Source organism: Panthera uncia (assembly GCF_023721935.1).
Source record: "Panthera uncia isolate 11264 chromosome C1 unlocalized genomic scaffold, Puncia_PCG_1.0 HiC_scaffold_3, whole genome shotgun sequence".
NCBI lineage: Eukaryota > Metazoa > Chordata > Mammalia > Carnivora > Felidae > Panthera > Panthera uncia.
In genome coordinates, this window is record NW_026057584.1 from 39,154,419 (window position 1) to 39,180,894 (window position 26,476).

General features: G+C 35.8%; 1 protein-coding gene across 3 annotated transcripts in view; it reads right to left on the reverse strand.

Annotated features, from left to right (window-relative positions):
- SLC39A10 (solute carrier family 39 member 10) overlaps positions 1-26,476 on the reverse strand; it is a 145,173-nt gene that overhangs the window by 25,775 nt on the left and 92,922 nt on the right. For 2 of the 3 annotated variants that reach the window (XM_049615229.1, XM_049615228.1), the window contains 3 exons: positions 15,134-16,158; positions 12,983-13,190; positions 545-714 (listed from right to left, as the gene is read on the reverse strand). In XM_049615229.1, coding sequence (XP_049471186.1) covers positions 545-714; positions 12,983-13,190; positions 15,134-16,147 — 1,392 coding nt within the window. In that variant the 5' untranslated portion in view covers positions 16,148-16,158. Of the gene's footprint in view, positions 1-544; positions 715-12,982; positions 13,191-15,133; positions 16,159-16,558; positions 16,723-26,476 lie in introns of those variants that run through there. The other variant, XM_049615230.1, reaches the window with a different exon arrangement.

Genomic DNA, 26,476 nt, shown 5'->3' on the forward strand with positions numbered 1-26,476 from the left:
ATGCCTATAACTGAAATTAGTTAACTAAATTGTTAACTGAATATGTCAGCCTATTCTTGATCAAATAAAGATACCTGGGGCACACTGACTATACAGCACAATCATAAGACCACTTCTACATTTCTCCTAATGGCTTTCTTGATATAGCATACAGATAAAAATCAATGGATGGTGTATCTTCTTAAGTATTCATTTACAGAACTGCTAATAGAGCAATTTTTTGTAAATTTCAGCTCTACCCAGATTAAACTGACATATAAAACTGTATTTAAAGAGTACACTGTGGTGATTTGGTATGTATACGTTGTGGCAGGAAAAAGTAATACTGATGTAACCAATTTTTGTTGCTGTATTAAAACCTAATGACTCAATTTACTTCAAAACTATTGCTATTAAAACTATGCAAATGGAAAAAATACTTCATCCTATAGGCAAATACAACAAATACTAGATTAGTGTACTATAGTTTGCTAATGAAGGACCTTTTTAGCTTAAATATTTTTATTTTTGTTTTGTTTTTTTAAAGATTAAAAAGATTTCTTACATGGGGCAGTAGATGAAGAAGGGCGTCTCCACTCATTGTTCCTACAGCTAGTGCAACAAGGAATGTGAGAAGAAATTTGAAGCATCCTTGGTTAATGATGGGAACCAAGATCACGCCTAGCAAGGAAAGCAGGCTAATGACAGTGATAGAAATGATACCACAAATCCATGCTGTAGGAAAGAAATTAATAGTCAACATTAATATGACAATATAAGCCAAAAAGCTCTAAAGAACAATAAACTTAAGATAAATGAGCCATGGAAGATAGATTATCTTACCCTGACTATGCTTTTTAAGAAGTTTTACATTTTGGCACTGCTGTGTTTAAAAACAAAACAACCACATAACCCACCTGAACACTTTAAAAAAGAAGAAGTTCAGACCAAGTTATAAATAGTACCTTCAGTAGCCCATCTTATTAGAAACAGGGATTTAAAATGACTTCAGGCTGTGATTCACTCTTAATATGTAGACTGTCAAAAAATTTTTACCAATGTATAAATGCAGAGCCACAGCAATAAAACTATTCATTTAGAGAATACAATTATAAAACTCTCCTGTGAGCATTAGAAGAAGCTGAGTATCTAGTGTTATCTTTGTAAATCTTTTAATACAAAGTTTGAGAAACTTAATATACCAGTCCAAAATGGAAATATAGTCATAAGAGATTTAAAAAAAAAAGCCTTATTATTGGTACCATTTTTGCATTTCATTTCTTATTTTTACAAAGGATAATTCAATCCTGTCCCCTTGATACTATTTTTACACTCCATAAATAGTTCCAAATTCCCCTTGCTCCAATTTGGCTTTCTGTATCATTTTCTACTTTGTAAAAAGTACACTATATAATTTTGGGGGGTTTTGTTTTTTAAAGTATATTTACTTTGAGAGAGAGAGAGAGAGGGAGAGATAGCACAAGCAAGGGGGGAGGGGCAGAGAGAGGGAGAAGGAGAGAGAGAATCCCAGGCAGGCTCCTCACTGACAGTGTGGGATGCAGGGCTTGAACTCACAAACCACGAGGTCGGATGCTTAATCAAGTGAGCCACCCAAAGGCCCCTCACTATGTAACCTTGATTGAATCAGAGCACAAGAGAAATGTTTTCACAACAGGATTTGTGAAAAACAGAAGTGTGATGGAAAAGGGGAATTCTGTCCACATTTCTTTTTCGAGGCTATTCATACATAGATTAGATACCAGAAATAACTGCCAGTGGTTCAGGGGATGGGGCATGTTCATTTAAAAAGTGAGATTATTTTCAATCGGTGGCCTAAAGTGAAATAGAAATGTTCTGGCCTAAAAGTTCTGTTTAATTTTTATCTATAGAAAATTTCACTCAATAATAACTTGGTAAAGTTTTTCATCTAAAATGCTATTTTTTCTCATCAAACCCAGTAAGACTATAATCTGCTGAGAAATTTTACGTTAAGTGTTATAGTAAGGGAACAATGAAAAATGTATTTCTTCAACAAGGTAAAAAAATTTTCAAAGACAGAAGTAAGGATAGGTAAGGAAATGAAACTTTACTTCACCCACTAAATGCTGAGATTTATCAATTCAACTGTGTTTATACGTTGGACATTTTAGTCACAATATCCAATGACATTAATACTATAAGCTAATTCCATGCTAAGGTAGCTCACAGGATTAAAACAACAGGTCATCTACTACTAATGGAAGTTCTGTGATTTATTCTATATCTAACAGATAATTTCTGATATAAACACAGGTAATCTAAAAGTCCAAAAGAAGATAGAAACACACAGCCAGAATTTGCATTTAGAGTCTTTAATCCTTGCAAAGATTTGGGAACAAGGAAGGAAGAGGCAAAGGGAAAAGATTCATTATGAAGGCAACATTGTTAGTGAAACCAAAAGATAAGAACAACTATGGTTGGGACTATAAGGCACAAGGAGCTAAGGTCAAAAACTCTATTCTAGAAAGAAAAATATAAGGTCAAAATGTTGACTTAATAATGATGACCAAGTTAGTTTATCTCTGTGCCTCAAGCACAGGCAGGAATAATAAAGTCAGTGGGAGAGCCTGAGGAAATAGGTTGGAGTAAGGTGGCCATAGGTCTAAATTCAGGGAGCCAATAAAAGTTATTGGCCAACTAAACCAATAAAGGAGTGTCAAAATTACCACAGCTCTGTAGTTTCAATCACAGTAATGGGGAAAAAATGGACAAAAGATACTTGTAGTAACTAAATGGGACAAATTGAGGCTGGTAACAAATACATTAACCTGAAGATAATATGTCTCCTATATTAATATACAATTCTCCCTTCCCAAATATGTTTTTTTCTTACTTGGGCAGTAATTAAATTTAGAAGCACTTTATCTCAAAACAATCAATATAAAAGCAACTTCAATTAAGAACTTAAAGAAAAACAGTACTAAAAATGACTTTAAAAAGCCAGTAATTCATATTCCATGACACTCTGTATATGCTAATATATATGCATAGGTATAGCCAAAGCTATAGATGAGACCCAAATATAGTATAAAGAGTAAACAAATTTGCTAACTTCTCGTAAGTATTAAAAATTTGTATTAATCAGAAGTATTTTGCAAATGATGTGCTGGAATTAAGCACCGAAGCTGTCCAAATGAAGTATTTCTTAGTTTATTCCTATGTCCCAATGCCCAAGAAAATTCATATAATCTATAGATTAAGATGCTAAATTTACCCAAAATCTAGTTGGGTAACTGTTATTTAACCTGATCTTTCCTTTTTTATTTTTTTTTAGGGTAATATTATATTCTACACTGGGAAATATACATTCATTCATTTTTGGATTTGCCCTTTAAGATATTTGCAATAGAAATTAAATTTCTAAATCTTATTATAAGGAGTATACCATTAATTTGATATAACAGATATTTGAGATGGTTAACAATTTACACAAAATAATTTAACAAACTAATAAAATATTAGCATTAGGATCATATTTGAACATTTGAGCTTATTAGATTACAGAATTCAAGACCCTAGGGGAGCCTGGGTGGTGCAGTCAGTTAAGCGTCTGACTCCTGATTTCAGCTCAGGTCACAACCTCACGGTTTTTGAGTTCAAGCCCCACATTGGGTCCCACACTGACCATGATGCAGAGCCTTCTTGGGATTCTCTCTCTCTGCCCCACCCATGCACATGCACTTCTCTTTCTCTCAAAATAAATAAACTTAAAAAAAAAAAAAAGAATCTAAGACTCTATTAAACCATTATATATTCTTATAAGCATATTTACAAAAATCTAATCATTAAAGAGAGATGAGAGAAAATGTGATTCTAGTTCCTAATCACAAAAATTATATCTGAAAATGAACATTATTCTAAGCAAGTATTTCCTTTCTAAAATTCCCATATTAACTCCTGGCTAAGGGTGTTCTGAATGCGAAGAAAAGTCCTAAAAGAGTCTATGAAACCATAAATATTTTGCAATGCTCTGAGGTGACTTACAATTTCAAATGGCTTTTGGTTAATTAGCTAAAAACCAAATTACCAAATGACAAATCAACCAAAATTGAATCCAGTGAAAATCGATGTGCCAATATGATAGGTGAGCTAAATATATCGTCACTTAACACCAATCACAGACAGACTGACACATTATATTAGTCAAGTGCTTACACAAATAGTTGGGGGAGGGGTCTGAGTATGAAAGGGTGTGTGAATTCACATGTGCACAAATGAGTACATATCACATATTACACACTCCCAGGTATAATTTCTTATGTATCAACTCTGAAATCATCTTTCTCATCCACCCGAGAAAGCAAATCTGTGAACTAAGACATACTTGAAAGAGAGAAGCCAGTCATTATTAGAAAATCTTTAGCATTTCTGATATTTGACATCTGAAACTCAGAAAATACAAGAAAACATAAGCCCACAAAGGAGAAAGCCTTACATAAATCAATCCAGCATCAGAGCCCAACTTCAGGTGTGCCATCGTGGTTCTATCTTTAAGGGAATGCCATTTACTTAAAAGAAAATGTGAATGATGCCACTTCAGTCAGTGCAACGGTATCACATTGAGCTTGGCCAGTGGCTCCTCCAAAAGAAGTTGATACACACACACGCACACACACACACTTTAAAAAATAAATAATACAAATGCTTTTGGTTTTCTGGTCACTTGGCCAAATGATCGTCAATAATTGGTTACTGACCAACAACAAAAGCCAAGAATCAGAAAAAGACTAAGCTCTTACATTAAAGTTAAATAATCTGTATAACTCTGAACACCTTATATAACTTTTCTGAAATTAAGAGTTCTCATTTTTCCAACTAGAAGAAATAGATTTAGTATGCATGCTACCTTCAAAAGATTTAATGGATCCTATAACTTCTCATAACATATTTTGTATAAAACACAGAGCACAACTGGGACTATTATAATTATTCTTCCATATATACATTGCCTGTATTGACAGAGTTGGAAATTATTAAAACCATTTTCAAAGATGTCTATTATTCTGCCACTTTAAAAGGAGAATTATCTTTCCAATTCCTTGATTACCAGTAAGCTACTTTAACTGGCACTGTAATTGCTATCTTCACACTATATAGCTAGAAAGGACTTTAATAATCTACACTAGCATTACTCAAACTGTGTTCATCTAATTCTCAGAGGTATTCCAAGGGGAAGGAGAGGAGAATTTAATAATCAAAAAGATTTGGTAATACTTGGTTAAACAAGTTCCCTCAAAGCCTCCACCAGTTTAATAAGCAATATGAATCTCTGCAAGGGGAATACAATGTGCGGCATTTTTCTAACTCACTTGATCATGGAACCTATTAGTATATCTCAAGGAACCAGGATCCTCCTACAAAACAGGATTTGGAAAATGCTAATGTAGACCAGTGTCATTCTACTTTACAGATTTACATACTGAGGCAGAGAGATGTTAAATGTTAAATAATGTGAATTCACACCTACTAGAATGGCTGTTAAAAAAAAGAAAGAAAATCACATGTTGGCAAAGATGTGGAGAAACCGGAACCCTGGTACACTGCTGGTGGGAAGGTAAAATGGCACAGTCACTCTAGAAAAGGTTTGGTAAGTCCTCAAAAAACTAAATGGAATCACCTTATGACCCAGGAATCCCACTCCTACGTATATACCCCCAAACAACTGAAAGCAGAGACTTCGATACTTGTATGCCTGTGTTCATTACAGCATTACTCAAATAGGCAAAAGGTGGAAACAACCAAGTGCCCATCAATGCATGAATGGATTAACAAAATGTGGTATATACATGCCATGGAGTATTATTACTCAGCCATAAAAAGGAATCAAGTTTCAATATATGCTACAATATGGATGAACCTTGAAAACTATACAGAGCGAAATACACCAGACACAAAAAGACAACTATGGTATGATTCTACTTATCTAGAATAGCCAATTCAGAAAAAAAAAGACAAGAAGTTACCAAAGGCTGAGATTAAGAGGAAATGATGATTTGTTGCTTAATGGTTACATAGTTTCTATTTGGGGTGATAAAGATTTTTTTTAGGATGCCTGTGTGGCTCAGTCAGTTAAGCAACCGACTCTTGATTTTGGCTCAGGTCATGATCTCACAGATTTGTGAGTTCACACCCTGCTTGCAATTCTGTCTCTCTCTCTGCTCCTCCCTTGCTCACATGTGCTCTCTCTCAAAAAAAAATGAACTTAAGAAAAAAAAATTTTTTTTAATAGATAGCCTGGCTGGCTCAGTTGGTGGAGTGTGTGACTCTTGATCTCAGGGTTGTGAGTTTGAGTTGGGTACAGAGAATTACTTAAAAATAAAGTCTTTAAAAAAATAGTTTGGGCATGAGCACTGGGTGTTGTATGGAAACCAATTTGACAAATTTCATATATTGAAAAAAAATAGTTTGATGGCTGCACAACATTGTGAATGTAATAATCGCCACTGATTTGTACACATCAATGGTTAAAATGGCAAATCTTATATATATTTTAACATAATAAAAAATGATTAAATAGCTAGCTAAAATGGCAAAGTAAAAACTAAACCAAAACTCCTGTTAATCCACTGTTCCCTCCTAAATTAAACTACAGTATTTTCAGCAAATTCTTGGCCCAGTCATTTATTACTTATGTATTTACTTCACAGAGGTGGTTCCACATAAAGGAGAGTCTGTAAGAAAAATAAGACTAAACATGAAAGTAAGAAGAAATACTATTAACTCAAATGGCAATCCATCTTTCAAAATTTGAACAAATTGGGATGGGGGAGGGACAAAAGATTACCACAAAACAACATAAAATCATCAGAATATACTTTTATTTATTTCAGTGTTACCTAAAAATACATATGAGAGTAAGGTTAAAATATTTATGTCCCATCCAACATAAATTATCACTTAGGTTTCTTATTTCCTAAGAAATAAGGGCTAAGAAGCTATATTTCCCGTTTCAGGTAAATTAGAAATTTTCTAGGTATTTTCTATAGATTGCAATTATTCCATCATACCTATTTCATTAGCAAAACCACCCGCAATCTCTCACAAGTGTATGTTATAGATACATGTTTTCTTATACTGATTTACTGTTCATTTTTTAAAAGTAATTTTAGGGGTGCCTGGGTGGCTTAGTCAGTTAAGGATCTAACTTCAACTCAGGTCATGATCTTACGGTTCGTGAGCTTGAACCCCATGGCAGGCTCTGGGCTGACACTCAGAGCCTGGAGCCTGCTTTGGATTCTGTGTCTCCTTCTCTCTCTGGCCCTCCTCCATTCAGGTTCTCTCTCTCTCTCAAAAATAAATAAACATTAAACAAATTTTTAAAAATTTTTTTAAAAAGTAATTTTAGCTTTCCAGCACTAAAATTTTAAGTAATAGTCTCTTTACAACTTGTAACTCTTCTTCGAGGACAATTACAATCCTTTTGACCTATGAGAAGTAAAATTGTTTTCATTTTATTGTACTTGAAATATTTTCCCATGCTATTTATAAACACTTATTTTTAGAATTTGTAACATTTATATTTAAGCTTACATAAATGCTACCATAATTTCCTATGTATAGAAAAAAAGCAGGTAATAAAATTTTTCTGATTTCTAACCAAACTATTGTACTTTTAAAATCACAACCTGTTTATTAATATACAACCCCCAAAACAATAACAAAAACCAAACAATAAAAGGCATCTTTTCTAAAACTTAGGCCAACCAATGAAACACAAACTATTAAATACAACCAGCAAATGTTTCCTTTATCTGTACCCAAGATACCATATAGAATAAAAAACGTTAAATGTCTGAAACAAGCTTCACTTATTCTGCAAATTAGGTTGCTTAAAACGTTAAAGGTCTTCAAGCTTAGTTATTCACCAACTCCCTTTCTCATTATCTAGAGAGAAAATGCATTCTTTTAAAAAGAAGCGCTCATCTGTGGAAACTTTCTAATTAACTCGGTTCAAAGCATGTGCAAGATGGCAGTTTTCTACAATTTCAGCATTTTAATTGGCAGAAAAAGCTTAGCGGCCTATTCACAACCCCCCTTGGTAATTAAGCTAGGGTCAACTCCATGACTAAATGAGCCAATCTTGTGAAACAAACGATTTCCACCATACACAGTATATGGCATACTTGGTTTACAGCAGTCTTTGAGCAGTAATGAGGTGGTCGCTGTGTCACTATGGGAGATTTATATAGAACAAGTTAACCTTTCTTAATAGTGCAGCAGTCATTAAAAATAATTACTAGCAGGGCATTCTTTCTAACAATTATTAACATCTATCAGGACATAGTTAATTCAAGCTTCATTTCTGACAGTGCTAATAACCACCTGCAAACAACTAATCAATATTCACTATTAGTTATGTATTTGCTTTCAAAGCTAGTATTATTTCCTCTAAGGCTTTTCAGATTGAATAAACTATAATTTTCAATATTATGATGGTCAAGCATCTGTCAATACCTTTGTTAAAATATGTCATTATAACAAAAATTTAAGTCATAATCCAGAGTTGATGTAATAACAACTAGAATTTCTTAGAAGCCTTAAAAATAAAAAAAAATTTAAAAAGGCTATTCGTTTTAACTCTAGATGTGACAACCTTGTCAGTCTGTGTTTTTCCATGTAAAGAACAAAGTGTTTTATTTTTAATGTAAGTCAAATAATCTCAGGCCTAGCTTCTCCTTTCCCCCTGCCTCATTGAGAATTTATAAGCACCTGTGAGAGACTGTGGTTCTCAAGGTGTTTACTCATCTACAAAGGTCACTGAACATGTAATGAAGCCAGCAAAGGGAACATATTTTATCTGTCCAAAGACCAGAATTGAGAGCTACTAGGTGGACTTTCTCTGCCTTAATGACTGGGTATTACCTAACAAGACTATTATTCTTGGGTGTTTTTGTTTTACTGATCTATACTTACAGCAATACTTATACAAATACTTACCTCTACCACTTTCTTGTCTATGTCTGCACTACCTGTCAAAACACTACCAAATATAACTAAATTTAACTCTCTTTATCTTCCTGTCACACTTTTGCTAGCAAAGCAGACTTAAGAACCTTTTTAGCAGAAGCAGTGGAGACGGGAACAGCAGTTACAATTACAAGCTTTAGGTGGAGAATACTCTAGTTCATATCACAGTTCTGCTACCTGGCAGCTATGTGACTTTGGGCAAGTTATTTCATTTCTCAAAGCCCCCATTCCAGCAAATAGGAACAAAAAAAGTTCCCATCTCATGGGTTTAACAAATTAAATATCCTTGTAAAAGTATTTAGAACAGTACATGGTAAGGTTCTAATAAAGACTATAATGATTAATTTATCTATTCTCAAGTTATTTTCCTATTGCAAAGAAATTACCAATAGGTAGGTACCTATGAGACTTATTTTGTCATGTATTGAGAGCATTTTCTTTTACTTGAACTCTTTCAAGCTTTAAGGAATATCTATCTCTATCCCAAATAAAACTCTTATATATATATGGAATGTGATATTCTTAAACATGTCTACCATACTCTTGTGCTATGAAAAAATTTTAAATTCTGCGTTTTCCACCTTTTATCTTAACAGAATTTCTTTTTTGGCCCACATTCACACATATTAATTTAATTTAGTCTCTTTCATTACAATGCAACAGTGCCACTCCATCTTTGGCCTTTCAGCCAGAACTGCCTTCATCGTGATTTTGCACATGATAAAGTTCATGAGAATTCCACTCATTCTGAGAAGACTGTATTATCAAAGTACACCAGGCTGATAGACAAATGACCCTTGAACACTGTGGGGTTGGGGACAAACCCCTGCCTCTGCGTGTGTAGCCAAAAATCCAAGTGTAACTTTTAACTCCCCCCAAATTTAACTATTAACAACCTACTCTTGATGGAAAACCTTACCATTAACGTAAACAACACATATTTTGTATAAGTGTTACATATCGTATTCTTGCAATACCTGACTTTTCCTGAATTTCTTCAGTATTTCTAGGCTACCCGGTTCATCTGTGAGGTTTTTTTTGTTGCAAACCTCCAAGAGATTTTCTAATTTATTTATTGAAAAATATCTGCATACAAGTATACACATGCAGTTCAAATCTGTGTTGTTCAAAGGTCAACTGTAGTCATAAAATGATCTTCAAAGACTCATTTTCAACAAGTGTCTTTCCTCGGTTATAACTGAAAGCTTACAGATTAATATTAAGTAATTTATTCAATCAATATATCAGCACTTTTTGTTCAAAGTACCCTTTACCTACTTAGGCATTAGAGACGCTTGAGATGAAAGACCTGGTCACTTCCTTTAAGTAGCTGAAGTCCACAACAAAAACAGATAACAAATCCAATTATTAAAATCCCTCAAGATCTGTATGATAATGGAGATATCCAGAGTGTCAAGGAAGGAGATTTAATTAAGCCTAGGATAGTAAATAGGTTATCCCAGAGGGTCTAACCCTTGAGCTGAATTTTGGACAAATCATAGTAGTCCCTCTAGTAGAAAGGTTTAGAAGGTGAAAAGGCAGAGATAAAAGAGGGAAAAACAGTATAATCTGTCATTAGGAGTTTGTTATGGTTAAGGCTGAAAGGATATAAATGATCAGGGGACCCAGGCTGGCTCAGACAGTAGAGCACTCAAGTCTTGATCTCAGGGTCATGAGTTTGAACCCAACATCGGGTGTAGAAGAGCTTACTAAAAAAGAATGGTAAGGGATAAGGATGGAGAGGTAGGTAGGCAGGAATCCTATCCTGGAAAGCCTGACTGGCCAAGTAAAGGACTCTGAAATTTGAACAACATAGCATAATGCAGTTTGCTAAAATATAGGAGAAAAAAATAAAACTAGCACATCACATCAAATCTATGTTTTCTAGGGGCGCCTGAGTGGCTCAGTCGGCTAGGTGTCTGACTCTCCATTTCAGCTCAGGTCGTGAACTCACAGTTCGCGAAGTGTGAGCCCCGCACTAGGCTCCATGCTGTTAGTGTGGAGTCTGGTTGGGATTCTCTCTCCTCTCCCTCTCTCTACCTGCCCCTCTCCAAAAAAAAAAAAGAAAAAAAAAATCCATGTTCTCATAGACATTATTGCTTATAATAAAAAGATAAAGAAAAATATTAGAGATCTAATGAAAAATTTTGAACAGTATAAAGATATATGACAAAAATCATAAAAGCAATAATCAGAATTAACTAAATCTGGTAGATAATAGCATAGTTATTAACTGACCAAAGGATTTATCAGACAAACCTTAGCGTTGGTGGGATCTAACATTTATTAGGCCTAGGAAATGCGGGCAAATTACTAAATTTGTCTATACCACAGTGTCCATATCTGCAAGAACAAGAATCATGTAACAGCTCCCTCGTATAATAATGTAATAGATTATTGTTAAAATTTAATGGGGGGGAAAAAGCATGTGAAACACTCAGCACATGGATAGTAAAATGATTAAATACCCTCGGCTTGAATCCCAGTACTATCAGGGATTAGCTCTGAGACTGTGGGAAAGTTATAAGAACATTCTCCACCTTATAATAAAACTGCTGTTGAGTAAAAGTCATTAACTTTTAGGGGCGCCTGGGTGGCTCAGTCGGTTAAGCGTCCGACTTCAGCTCAGGTCACGATCTCGCGGTCCGTGAGTTCGAGCCCCGCGTCGGGCTCTGGGCTGATGGCTCAGAGCCGGGAGCTTGCTTCCGATTCTGTGTCTCCCTCTCTCTCTGCCCCTCCCCCGTTCATGCTGTGTCTCTCTCTGTCTCAAAAATAAATAAACGTTAAAAAAAAATTAAAAAAAAAAAAAAGTCATTAACTTTTACTTAACACTTAACACTACAATACGTGTTTGTTAACAAAAGTATGTTAACTATCACTAAAAAGAAAAAGTCTATGTCAGACAATCTCATTTGTATTCTAGAAAGGGACGGTTATGAAGTTATTTCAACAATTCAATCAAGAACCAAGAAGGACCTAAACAAAAGTTATAATGGAGTAGACAGAGTTGGAAGGTATTTGAGAGAAGATTCAATTGGACTTGACAACTGATTATATAAAGGAAACAAAACAAAAACCATATGGGAAAAATTTCAAAGACTTTCAGATTTTATCAAAAAACAATTGTTACGGTTTTAGGGATTCAGTAAGAGGAACAAACTTTTCATGGAGTAGAAACTTTGGAAATCTCAAGTGGGAGGTACCTGTGAACATCAAAGTGGAGCTATGTAGCCAGCCTAATATGGTTTGAAAAAAGCCTAGATGGGGTGCCTGGGTGGCTCAGTCAGTTAACAGACTGACTCCTGTTCAGGCCATAATCTCATGGCTCGTGAGTTTGAGCCCCACATCGGCCCTGTGCCGACAGATCAGAGCCTGGAGACTGCTTCAGATTCTGTGTCTCCCTCTCCCTCTCTCTCTCTCTCCTGCTTGCTCAATCTCTCTCTCTCAAAAATAAAGAAACATTTTTTAAAAATCTAGAAAGAATTTTAACAATAGTTTCGGTCTTTTGTTGAAGGTCTATAAAACTGCCCATGATGAATTCATGTGCCAATCACTGGCACTTCTGAAACATTCAGAGAGTTTAACCACACTGGCTTCCCTTTTTATTTCCTTACAGACTTAATGTTAGCTTTTTATCAGAGGCCCTCAACTCTGCTAAAAAGTAACTATAACACCAAATCACTTTAATTAGTGGCCCCAATATTTACATTTGCCCATGTAGAAGAATCCATTTTATCGCAAACCTACCATCTGCTTTTTAATCTAGTTCTCTATCCATAGCAAAAATATTCCTCCATAATACCAGAAAGGGACAAGTAAGCTGTATTGTGCCTCTTGTCTATCCCCAATCCTTTCTAAATGCTCATATCTAAGCCTGACTAAAACACCGAAAGTCACCCAAAGGAAGACAATTTGGAATTACAGTACTAATTCAATTACATTAAAAAAATAAGTAGAGAGACTATTTTGAGGGAAAAAAAACTTAAATCTTTCTTACCTGATGCCCCTATATTTGCCTTATCTTCAGGAACCTGATTTTTATCTTTATTTAAATCTTCAACTAAAAGTTTGTCAAAATGCTCAATACAAAGTCTGCTGTCGATTTGATACAATAAAGCAGGGCAAAGGTATGTAAATAAATCAGGTGAGATCGGAGAATTGGCACCATGACCATAGTATTTTAACAACTGAGTGACGTTCAAACACTGCAAGGGAATTGATAAAACAAATTAAGTAAGAGTACTTTAAGAAGATTAAGCAGAAAAAGAAATTACTATGTAATGAAAAATATTCTAAATATTATTTGAAAATAATCTGTAATACAGAAAACTATTACAAATAAAGGTTTCTTTTAAGGATTTATGATGGAAATACACTGAACTTCATTACCCAATACTTTTTATGGACTTCAGCCATTTTTCCACTCTAATACATGAAGATAATGACTTTCTTGGTAACTGATAAAAATCACTCACAACTATATTCGTAAGGGGTGAGAAGAAAAATCACTTTCCTATTCAAAGTGAAATCATCAATCATTTGTCAAATAGACACAAAGTACTTTAATAAATTTATATTAAAATATATCATTCTAGCCTAAATGCTAAAAGTAGAAGACAAGAGAAGGCAGCTTCATCCACCAGTACTTTTAAGGGCAGAACAAAGCAGACAACACATAGCAAACAAGTTTGGACCTATCATATGCAAAATATCTAAAATGAAGGCAAAGCAGGTGGTAGTGCTTTTTCTTTTTTCCCCCACACATAACACACTTCGGTTGTATGCTTGTTACTGACTTGCTACCTCATTATATGATTTTTTTTATGGGATAAAAAACAAAATCAAAACACACAAACAAAAAAATGCTTCTTCTCAGGTCTTAATGTGAGATACTACTCTATCTAGTGCACAGAACATTTCTAGAAATCCTAAGAAAATTCCCAACATGCATCAGACCTGTGAAGATATAAAACAACATGTTTGACTGATGCAGACCCCACAAGTCTGGTAGAAAGAATATGATAATGTCTGGTTATTATCAACAAAAGATTCTAAGATATTATCTAAAGTAATAAATAAATAAAAGCACTTCTTTACAAATACACTAAGATTTTTAAATATAAGTGACTTTATTTATTTATTTTTAAATAGAAGTGATTTTAAAATCAGTGTTTATAACTGCTAAAATCAATATCTGATTATACAGGGAAGAAACACAAAGATATTTCCGTAGATGCAAAACATATTTCATAATAGAAACAGAAACAGCAAAGGGTAGGGTCATTTTCCATATTAAATGGTGCTGCTTTTTATACATATGAGCAACAAATAAATTCAACTTTATTAATTGAATAAATTAATAAAAATAAATTTTCTCAACTTATTAAGAATAAAGAGTACTAAAAATTAAACAAAAATGTTGATATACCTTTAATGAAACAAAATGTGTATGAGGCAAATAGTTAAAAAAAAAATCAGGAAGGAACAAATCAAACGTGGAAGTATTTAAAAGAACATGAATACTTTAAAGGAAAACATAACCATCCCATTACTAGTGGACTTTCCTGTTATTTTATCTTTTTGCATTCACCCTAAATCTGTCAAAGGGCATGGGAGAAGATTAATTTTAAGGCAGCAGGCCCTCTGTATCATAAAGTGACATACAGAAAACAAACCTACCATATAAACAAAACACCTGACTTTGGAGCTACATCAATGACAGGGAAACATTCTGTAGTTAATTCATTAAGTTAATGATTATGTAAAGAAAATGCCTAGTCACTTTCCAACAGGACAGGTTGAACACAAGAGACTTTAATTTTCAAATATCTAGAAACCAACTGACAATAACAAAATGAAAACTTGGGAAGTCAAAACAAGTCATAAGCAAGAAAGTAAAATAATGAATGTGAGTTCTAACAACCTCTGAACATTTACATTTGAGGGACCCAATTTTGAGAATAACACAAGTGAAAATCCAGATAAAAATCTTTAATCTGATTTTAGGATCTTAAAGTATTTTGTTCAGAAACATTATCTGGAAATAAGTTTGAATACGATTGACTATTCTCCACTGTTACTTCTCTTTTTACCTAAAATAGTCCACAATTATCTGAGAATTATGGAGCAACCATCTCTTCACACCTACCTCATGTTGACGGTCATCTTCATTATGATCTTTGTGGGTAGCAGCTGAATAAATTGCACTTTTTTTAACATGTGGTGCTTCTCGCTTCCTAGTATGTCGAAGTTCACCTTCATTATCAGGATTAAGATCTTGGTGTCCATGACCAGGATCGTGACCATTATGTTCTGGAAGGCGTACGTGAGAATGACCTGGGTTATGTACACGATCAGGTTTGTGGACCCGATTATGTTCATACTGTTCACCCTGATCATGGTTGGGGGGAAAACCTGGTGTAATAACCTCAGAATTTTCATTACTTTTCTTCCCTTTTCTCTTCCTTTTTCCTTTTGGTAGCTTACTTTCAGATTGTTCCTGTGTTTTATTGGTCTCTGTTGAAGGTTCATGGCTAGGCTCCCCACGCTCACTGTGAGCAATGGAATCATTGGGAAAATGGCGAGTGGTGTTATGATCTAGGTGGTGATGCAAACAATGGTGATGGCATAAGCGATGATTACGGTCATGTGTATGTTTATCATCAGATTTGACAGATACTTCAATTGTCTCTTTCTCTGGATCACACTTATGGTTTCTTTTTGTTGATACACTAGTCACAGTTTGATTTTCTGAACTTAAATGATTGTGGGAATGCTGGTGGTTATGGGAGTGAAAATGCTTTCCCTCTTGAACTGCCAAAATATCTAAGTGAGAAACATGATCGTGGCCAAGATCCTCATGATTAATCTCAACAACTTTTATCTCTCCAAGGCCCAAGTTTGTTAAAAGTTTCTCCAGACCAAAAAAGGATAATCTTCCATTTTCACCATAACGGTCAAAAAGTTTTTCAATGTAATATTTTTTTTCATTTTCAGCATCCAGCACTGAAAATTTGCTTGACTCCGATTCTGTCATCCCACGACGATGTCTGTGATGTTCTTCAGAACCATGGTCATGTTCTTCATGGCAATGGTTGCAGTGATGGAAAATAAATGTCAGCAAACAAATGAGGCAAAATTTTGTGTGCATATGTACCTTCATTTCTATTTTTCCTAAAGGGATTTAAAAAGAGAGGCAAGTATTAGTTCATACTTAGACACATTCAAAATAATCATAAACTCTCCAGAAATTGCTAATCCACTAGGCAAATGTTTTACATTTCTTTCATGACTATAAATCATTCTTTCCTTCTTCAATGCCCTATAAAAATGGCCCCTTTTATCAAATGTGTACAACCCTTCAAATTAGTACAAATTGCTCAAGACTCCATCTATAAGACAATTCTGACTCCCTTTAAGCACAACATGTAAGAGTCTACTATATATTTATACAGAAACTGTTGGCTTCCTTCTTATCTGGTCCTTTACAAAAGTTTGCTTATCTCTGTTCTTGAGGTCCTGGGCAGTACAATAAGACAAGAAGATGAAATAAAATGATAAAATGTATAAAAACCAGAAAGATGGGCGCCTGGGTGGCTCAGTCAGGTAAGCATCCGACTCTTGGTTTTGGCTCAGGTCATGATCTCACAGGTTCCTCCATCTGAGACCCACATCAGGCTCTGCGCTGTCAGTGCAGAGAATGCTTGGGACTCTCTCCCCCTCATTTTATGCCCCTCCCCTGCTAGCACTCTCTCTTTCTCTCGAAAGAAAGAAAGAAAGAGAAAGAAAGAAAGAAAGAAAGAAAGAAAGAAAGAAAGAAAGAAAGAAAGATGTCATTATTCACAAATTGTAGGATTGGGTATATAAAAAATCCAAAAGAATCTATAAAAATTAATAAGTTAATTCAGTATAATTGCCATATATAAAGACAATAACCTAAAATCAATTTTACTTCTATATACTAGCAATAATGAGAAATTAAAATTAGAAAACAGTATCATTTACAGTACCAAATGACTAGGAATAAATCTAGCAAAAGATGTGCAAGACCTTTACATAAATGAAAGATCACATATTACTGAGACAAGTGAAAGACCTAAATAAATGACTATATCATATTCATGACTGGATGTTATATAGAGCCAAAATAATGTCAATCAAAATCCCAAAGGAAACTGAAAATTGATGAGGTACTTTTTATAGTTATGTGGAAATAGTAAAGTCCAAGAATGACCAAGACATTCATGAAGAACAAGAACACTTACTCTATCAGCAACTAAAGACAGTGTGGCATTTGATGGAAGAACAAATAAATATACCTAACAAACAAAGAACAGTCTAAAAATAATAAAGATTCTCTCTTCCTTGATGCTTGGTCAACTCGATTTCCATCTGAAAGAAAAAATAAAACTTGACTCCTACTTCACACTATATGTAAAATCAATTCAGACAGATTATAAACCTAAATCTCAAACAATAAATGTTAAAGCAATAGAGTGTCCAGAACTGTGCTGTTCAATATGGTAGCTACTACCCACAGATGGCTACTTACATTTAAACTACCTACAATTAAAAATCTAGCTTCTCAGGGGCACCTGGGTGGTTGAGTCGGTTAAGTGTCAAACTCTTGGCGTCAGCTCAGGTCATGATCTCCTGGTTCGTGGGTTCAAGCCCCAAGTCAGGCTCTGTGCTGACGGTGCAGAGCCTGCTTGAGATTCTCTCTATCCCTCCCCTGCTCACACTGTCTCTCAAATACAAAAACAAACAAACAAAAAAATTCAGCTTCTCAATCACCCTCACTACATTTTCAATGCTCAATGGACACTTTCAGCTTATGGCTACTATACTGGATAGTATAGATATAGAACATGTCCATCATCACAGAAAGTTCTATTGGATAGCACACTTCTAGAACATAGAAATGCAATGTGAGTCAATTATGTAATTTTAAAATTTTCTAGAAAAAGGTCATTTTCATATTTAACTCCCTATATATGCAAAATGTGATTTCAACATGTAATAAATACAAAAACTATTAATGTGATTTTGATATTCTTTTTTAATATTATGTTCATTGAAATCCAGCATGCATTTTACACTTACAGAACATCTTTACTCAGACTAGCCACACCTCAAGTGTTCAATAACCACATGTGGCTACTGGCTACTGTCCTGAAAAGTGTACAACTAGAACATTTATTCAGCAAACTACCATTAAGACCTTCAAGATAGAGGACAAAACTTAAGAGACTCTTAAGCATGGAGAACAGAGAGTTACTGGAGAGGTTGTGGAAGCAGGGATGGGCTAAATGGGTAGGGGCATTAAGGAATCCACTCCTGAAATCATTGTTGCACTATATGCTAGCTAATTTGGATGTAAATTAAAAAAATAAAATTAAAAAAAAAAACTGTAGACTATGTTAGCAGGTAGTAAGGAAACTGAAGAGCAGAGCAGGGTAAGGGCATAAGGAGTGCATGTGGGGGCAGGGATGGCCGCCAGTTTTGATATGGTAATCCAGGGGCCAGATCGAGAATGTAGCATTACCAACTTGAGATCATACTGTTTTACAGGCTCTTTCTGCCACTTATTAAATGGTATTTCCCCATGCCATTAAATATTCTTTTGCAATATATATACTAAAAAAAAAGACCTTCAGGATAGAACATAAAAAACATTATAAAGGGAAAAACAATAAAGTATAGTACAATTAAAATTAAGGTCTGTTCATCAAGAGATTTCATCAAGAGATGAAAAATGGCAAGCCACAGATCTGTAAAAAAAAAAAAAAAAAGGGGGGGGGGGGGGGGGGTGCTTGGCTGGATCAGATGGTAGAACATGCAATTCTTGATATTGGGGTTGTGGGTTTGAGCCCCATGTTGGGTGTAAAGATTACTTAAAAATAAATCTTAATAATAAAAAAAGGCAAGTCACAGATCGAGAAAAGATTATCACCATGTTACCAGTCAAGAATATATAAGGAATTTCCACAAGGCAACATGAAAATTATGTGACAAGTCAATGGAAAAATAGGCAGGAAGTCTGAACAGGCATTTTGTAAGAAGACAGCCAAATTACTAAGCATATGAAAAGATTCTCAACTTCAGTAGTTATCAGAGAAATACAAATGAAAATCACACTTGGGTATTACTATATACCCACCAGAATAAATAAAATACAAATGGTGTAGGTAATGCACTGCTGGTGGGACTAACCATACATTGGTATCTTTTGGAAAAATGTCTGACAGATCCCCCAGAAGTTAAACATAAGCATATCCACTCACACAGCAATTCTACTCCTGGGTATATGTTCAACAGAAATGCATACACAGTGACACCAAAAGACATGAACATGAAAATTAACACAATCATCATTTATCATAGCTTAAAACAGGAAAAAAAAAAGGCCAAATGTTCATCAACAGAATAATCTTTCAACAGAATACTATACAGGAATGAAAATGAAATTACAGCTTCACACATTAACACAAATAAATCTCACAAACATGAGATTGTACAAAAGATGGCAATCACTAAAGAGACCGTAGTGTATAATTCTATTTATATAAAGTTAAAAATGAGTAAAACTAAACCAAGATAATGATTTTTTTTTTCCTTAGAGATTTTACTCTGAAGTAATCTCTATACCCAATACCCAACATGGGCCTGAACTCATAACCCTGAGATCAAGAGACGCATGCTGTACCGACTAAGGCAGCTAAGGTACCCCAACAATGACTTTTTGAAAGGTAGGTAGAGGGCAATAATTGGAATAGGAAAGTGAGGTAACTGAGTAATGGTTACACAAATATGCTTACTTTGTGATAATTCATTGTATTTATACTCTGTGTACTTTTCTATATACATAATGTATTTAAATGAAAAAGCTTTCTGGGGCGCTGGGTGGCTCAGTCGGTTGAGTGTCCGACCTCAGCTCAGGTCAGGATCTCGCAGTTTGTGAGTTCGAGCCCCGTGTCGGGCTCTGTGCTGACAGCTCGGGGCCTGGAGCCTGTTTCCGATTCTGTATATCCCTCTCTCTGCCCCTTCCCCGCTCATGCTGTCTCTCAAAAAAAATGAATGAATGTTAAAAATAAATAAATAAAAAAGAACTACCTTAAGACAGGATGCTTTGGTTATATAAATAATAGAACACTAAAGGAAAATTTCACATAAAAAGCTGGGAGAAATGGGTGGTTCCAGGATTATTGCATGATCAAAAACTCAGGCTCTCAGGTTTGTCCCTGCAGTCTCAAGGAACTGCTATTGCTACAACCATTCTATCCTCGTACAACTATATTCAAAACTGGAGGATTTCTCTTCATGTCTCTTCTTACCCAGGGAGAAAAATCTTTCCCTAAAGTCTATCCCAGATTTCTCTTTCCATATATTTGAACAGGACTGTACGACATACCCATGCCAAAACCTGTAACTGGTAAAGGAAGAAATTACTATGATTGACTTAGACAAACATATTCATTCCCTTAGGAATGGAAAGATCTCTCTCTCCTACATATTGAGAGGAAGTGCTCACAGAACATGGGGACTTAACAGCAAGTTTAAAAGGAGGTAAGATAAAGAATGGCAGTCAATTATGTAATCATTAGTGCCTGCCACAAACCTACATGCCCATCAGTGGAAGAACAGATAAAATAAATGTGGTATATTTATGTCATTAAAACTTACACTGCAGTTATATAAATGTACGAACACGAAGGAATATATAACATGCACAGATCCCAGAAACAATTTATAAATTACAAAAAGATACATGTCCTATCACTTAAACACAATTAAAAACATGCAGAACATCTTACTTTTAGGGTGTATATATACAGGTAGCAAGAACCTATCATGGGGATGATTACACTCTGGAATGGTTACTTTTCAGGAAGAGGAGGGGAGTCAAATGCACTGCATTGCATCTGCAGTTTTATTTCTTAAGAAGGGAGGAGGGGGCCTGAAACACGGTCACAAAACACTTACTTTTGTTAGAGGAGCATAATGGGATTTAGGTGATATTCTTCAATGTAGTCTTAAGTTTGAAAGGATTTCACATAACTTCTCTCCATGTAACCAAAGTATGGTTGTAGGAGCAGAAGTAGCATCACGGTCACCTTGGAAGTTGTTAGAAATGTTAATCCTTGCACCCTACACAGACCTACTCAATCAGGAACTCTGAAGGTAGGGATCAGCAATGTTTTATCCAGTCAATGAGTCAGATGGCTAAGGCTTGAGAACTACAATCAATATAAATAAATCAAACATTCCCATTTATTTAATATGATACTTCAGTCAAATGAATGTTACAGTTTCCCAAATAAATTAGATAGAATTATGTGACAGATGTGGCTTAAGAATTTTAAAGAACAATTAGCCTATAATGTTTTTTAACTGCCAAACTACATTAAGTTTGATTTTTTATTTTTTAATCCAAACACATCAGTTTCTCATATAGTCTCATGGATAAAATCACCATTTAAAATATATTAATTTTACTTGTGCACTAATGAAAAGGCATGAGTAATGAAGACAATCACTATTAAGCAGAAAGAGGACAGTTATACTCCCTGCAGTTTACTTTGATTTTCCACTAGAAGATGCTAGTGAAAGAGGACATTTTTAGTCAACGTTGCTCCATTCATCAGATATGTAAATGTCTTGTGGTTTATTCAGTGCATATGATCTCTGTCAACAGGTACCAGTGGTGGGAATAAAACCTACATGTATTCTGATCAGGCAACATCAAATAAATGACTCCATGTGTCGCTAGACAAGCTCGTATGCCCAAAGCACAGCAAAGCCAATCACTGAAACAACAAGTATACAGCAAGGAAAGGGTTTATTTGAGAAGCAAACAAGGAGACAAGAAGATGGGAGAGCAAGCCTCATTCAGGGATGTTTAAAGGCAAACAAAAAAAGGTCTGGGTAAAAAGCTGCAGCTGCACTTACTAGTCCTGTTAACCTATGGTTACTTGTTTCAACCCCATTGTCTTTTTACCATTCCTCGTTCTCAAGGGAACTAGGACCATGACCACTCTAGTTATTTCTAACTGAAATGTGGCAAAGACCGGAGTTAGTAGACTAGAACCTTTCTGCACTCATTTAGAAATATTCTTTAGTTCCAACATTCCAACTGAAACCCAACATTCTGCATTACCAAGACTTTTTGTACTTTGGTTCCCTTAGCAACATATTCCTATCCACATACAAATTGTAACCTAGGGATGCACAAAGCACTCCTGTTAATTCAGGAGGATTAATAATTTCATTCTGCAGACTCACTGGAGGTATCATTTGAAACCAAGAAGTATGGTTAATTGAATGACTTGATGAACCTGACTCTAAGTTGATGGAGAGCGTCAAATTACATGAAAGGAGCAAAGAAAGGTTAGTTATAGGCATTATTACTGGGTTGCTGTGGTGGTACTCTGTGCTGGGTTCAGGATGGTATATCCAACAGTGAGAAAGACTGCCAGCCTTGACCAACGTCGGAGAAATCCTAATGGTGGAATTATCTTTCCAAGCTTGAGAGGTTGCAAACACTTGAAAATACAAAATATTGATAACCAAATGTCCTAACTAGTAGTTTTAGGTCTTTCAGAGGCTCACTGATCCAAGGAGCGTTCTTTTCAATGTTCTCCTTGCCAACAGGGTACAGGGAACCTGTGGATTCTTATGGAACCAGCTTCACTTGAGTGATAAATACATGGCTTAACTCCCTTTAGTTTCACTGAAGAATGGATGGTCAACAGCACTGCAGAAGGTCCTGTCCAACAAGGTCCTCTGAGTGCTTCTCTTTATTAACACCAAGTCTCCAGGTATCACGTGGTATAAGTGAACATCTGTGGGGTACACATCAACCTGCTGGAAGCAAACTTATGTATATCGGTTAAGTATTTCCCAAATATTGAACATACCTGATAGTATCCATAGTGTTCCCATCAGGAACTCTTAAGTCATAAAAAGGATGTAGAAAGGGTCTTCCATACAACATTTCATAGGGGCTTAAGCCAAGCTTATTGCTAGGGGCCACTCTTACCCAAAGCAGGGCAACCCACAAGACTTTTTCCCCCAAGTTGAATTGGTTTCTCTGCAAATTTTTGCCAAGGTTCTTTTAAGCATATGGTTCATTTTTCTGTTTTCCCAGCTGATTTTCTGTTTCTGCATGAAGCATGTAATTTTCATTATTTAATGCCCAGGGCACTGGACACTGCTTATGTGACTTTCACCACAAATACCACTCCATTGTCGCTCTAAATTGTTAGCAGCAATCCAAATCTAGAAATGATTTTGTTTAGCAGTGTTTTGATAACTTCCGATGCCTTCTCTGAATGGCATGGAAAAGTTCAACTCAACTTGTAAAAGATGCCTACAAATATTAGCAAATATCAAAAATCACTTGTTGTTTGTAGTATCATAGTAAAGTCTACCTGCCAGTCTTCTTTAGGTTTGATAACTCTTAAGTGGTACACCTTTTAGAAATGGTGGGGGCCCAGTCTTATGATTGTTTTCATCACAAATGTCACATTTTGGACTTTTTGATGGTTCTCTAAAGATTGGGACCCACAATGTACTTCTGGATCCACTGAAAAGTAACAATCTCACCCATGTGGGGTGCTTTCGTGAATATGACTATTTTTTCCATGAGATGTTCTGGGATAAGGATTATCTCCTGTTCATTGTATTTCCAGCTGGCTTTAATGCCAGTAATGTGTCCAAAATCCCATTCTCCACCTCTTTTAGGTCTTCAGAAGAGTACTGGGGTTGATACTTAGTTAAGTCTATGTCTCGTACTAAAGCCATTACAGAGGGTTTTGGAATCTTTCTGAGGTGCCAGCTTGGCAGCTTGATAGGCCCACCTGTTCCCTTGAGCAATCAAGCAGTCTAATTTCTGGTGATCTTGGCAATGAATAATAGCTGATAGGTTACCACTGCATCCAGTGTTCTTCTTTATCCTTGATCCATAAAACTGCTTCTGTGAACATCTTAAGATCTGGATGTTCCAACAGCAGATCTGTCAAATGAGGACAGCTAGAATAAACTTGCTCAATTATCTGTATATCTCTGGTGATCTGAGTGGCCCATACAGTAACAGGCATGAAGACTGTCTAAACATGAGCTGTTGTGGCAATTTTCTCTGAAGTATACCTCAAAGTGTCTAGCTTCAGTTTGCAGGGCTTCGGAAAAAAGGGGCAGTTTTAGTTCTCAATGATTCCAAGTGAAGAGAAAAGGAGAAAATTAGAAATGTTAGTTTGGAGGGTCTTAGCCAGACATTTGAGAAAAACAGAAGAATTCAGGATCCAGACCAGTTTTATAGGAAAACAACAAAGATAGTTAATCAGAATTGGAATCTAACATCCACCAAGGTGCACTACTGAAACATAACTTCTCTCTAAAGTCACCCTCATCTCCACAAAAAACAATGCAGTTTTCTCACTAGTTCTGGGAATTCTTGGTTTAATTTTATGATCTCTTAAAGGTATCAGGTATTTGTCATTACAATGCAATTAACAAGGAAATTCTGGGACACGTCGGTAATTAAAATTACAAGTGATGACATTATATGAGGATAGATGAAAACATTCACTAGGAATTTTACATAATTTCTGGAACAGCTATAGCACTTACCTATACAATATAACCTAAGAAGGTTTATCATCTTCTTTGATAATGCTTCTCATGTACTTTGATATACCAAATAAACTAGACTCAGTCAAAAAGACTTCATTTAGAAGTTGAATTTGGGGGGGGGGGGCACCTGGGTGGCTCAGTCAGTTGAGCATCTGACTCTTGATTCTGGCTCAGGTCATAATCTCAGTTTGTGAGACTGAGCCCTGCATCAGGCTCTGTGCCGAGTGTGAAGCCTGCTTGGGATTCTTTCTTTCTCTCTCTCTCTCTTTCCCCACCCCCCACTCCCCTACTTGCAGGCACATGCACTCTCTCTGAAAGAAAAGAAAAAAGGAAAGGAAGGGAAAGGAAGGGAAAGGAAGGGAAGGGAAGGGAGTTAATTACTTGAATTTGGGAAAATAGAAATATCAGGTTTTCAAGAAGACGCTTAAAATAGGATTACAGATCTGGGGCACCTGGGTGGCTCAGTCAGTTAAGCGACCAACTTCAGCTCAGGCCATGATCTCACAGTTCGTGGGTTTGAGCCCTGCGTAGGGCTCTGTGCTGACAGCTCAGAGCCTGGAGTCTGCTTCAGATTCTGTGTCTCCCTCTTTCTCTGCCCTTCCCCTGCTTGCACTTTGTATACCTCTCAAAAATAAACATTAAAAAACTGGTTTTTTAAATAGGATTACAGATCATCACAAAACTTATCTACTTAGCCAAGGCGGCAACGAGATTCTAAAGGCAAATACAGAGGGTTTTTTGTAGGCAGTTTGAAGATAAAGAAAAACCTCTGTTTAAAAATTTAGACCATAAATCTAAAAAACTTATTTCTAACAGATAGAAAACCAATTCCAAATATGGGGTACTTCAAACATTAAGACTCATTGAGCATCCAACTCTTTGTTTTGGCTCAGATCATGATCTCACAACTCATGGGACTGGCCCTGAGTGAGACTCCATGCTGACAATGTGGAACCTGCTTGGGAGTCTCTCCCTCTCTCTCCACCCCTCCTTCACCCATGTACTCTCTCTCTCACTCTCAAAATAAACTTAAAATAAGAAAACCCACACACACACACAAACAAATCTAATTGGAAGATGGTATTATAATTTATGGGTCCATTAATTAATCATTTTCTCTGGAGTCAAATAAATATTGTGGCCAAGCAGTGTTACAAAAAGATGATTTTTTTTCTTTCCATAAATTCGTAAGTAAACATTGCCCAATTTTGGAGACTACAACCCAAAGGTCTATATGTGGGAAATGAGTTGTCATTTCCCATTTTCCAATTAGAATATAGCCAGTTTTGTCCAAAGATACCAAAAGCTGCAGCAACAAACAAATCAAATGAAGTCCATAGTACCTCTGTGAGCACTGGTTCCTCCTCAAAAGTAAGGCTTCACCAACAGAACCAAATGACTTCCTAGTTAGCCATTCTTTAAGCAAGAAAAGGTTAAGAGAACCAAAACTCCCTACTTGGAGGTAATCAAATGAGAGAAAAATACCGAAGCCAAACCAAAGAGAAGGAAGAAATAAGCTCACAGGCCAAGCATGGCACATGAAGCACTTACCAACAGACATCCGTCCAAACCAAAAATGGTTTCCTTGCCACAAGGGCTAAATTAAGCACCAAAAGTCAATGGTGCCCTGTTGGGGTGGGGTTCTGGGGATGGTCCCCAGGAAAAAGAGCCAAGGCAGCTGTTTGGACTTGTCATCAGACTTCTATTACTGACTGGGGACCAACAAACCAGAGGCAAAGAGCACCCAGTTGGCTTGCCAAATTTGTAACTGAACCCAAGTTCATATGCCCAATGCACAGCAAAGCCAATCACTGAGGTACAGCCAGGAAAGGGTTTATTTGAAAGGCAGTCAAACAAGGAG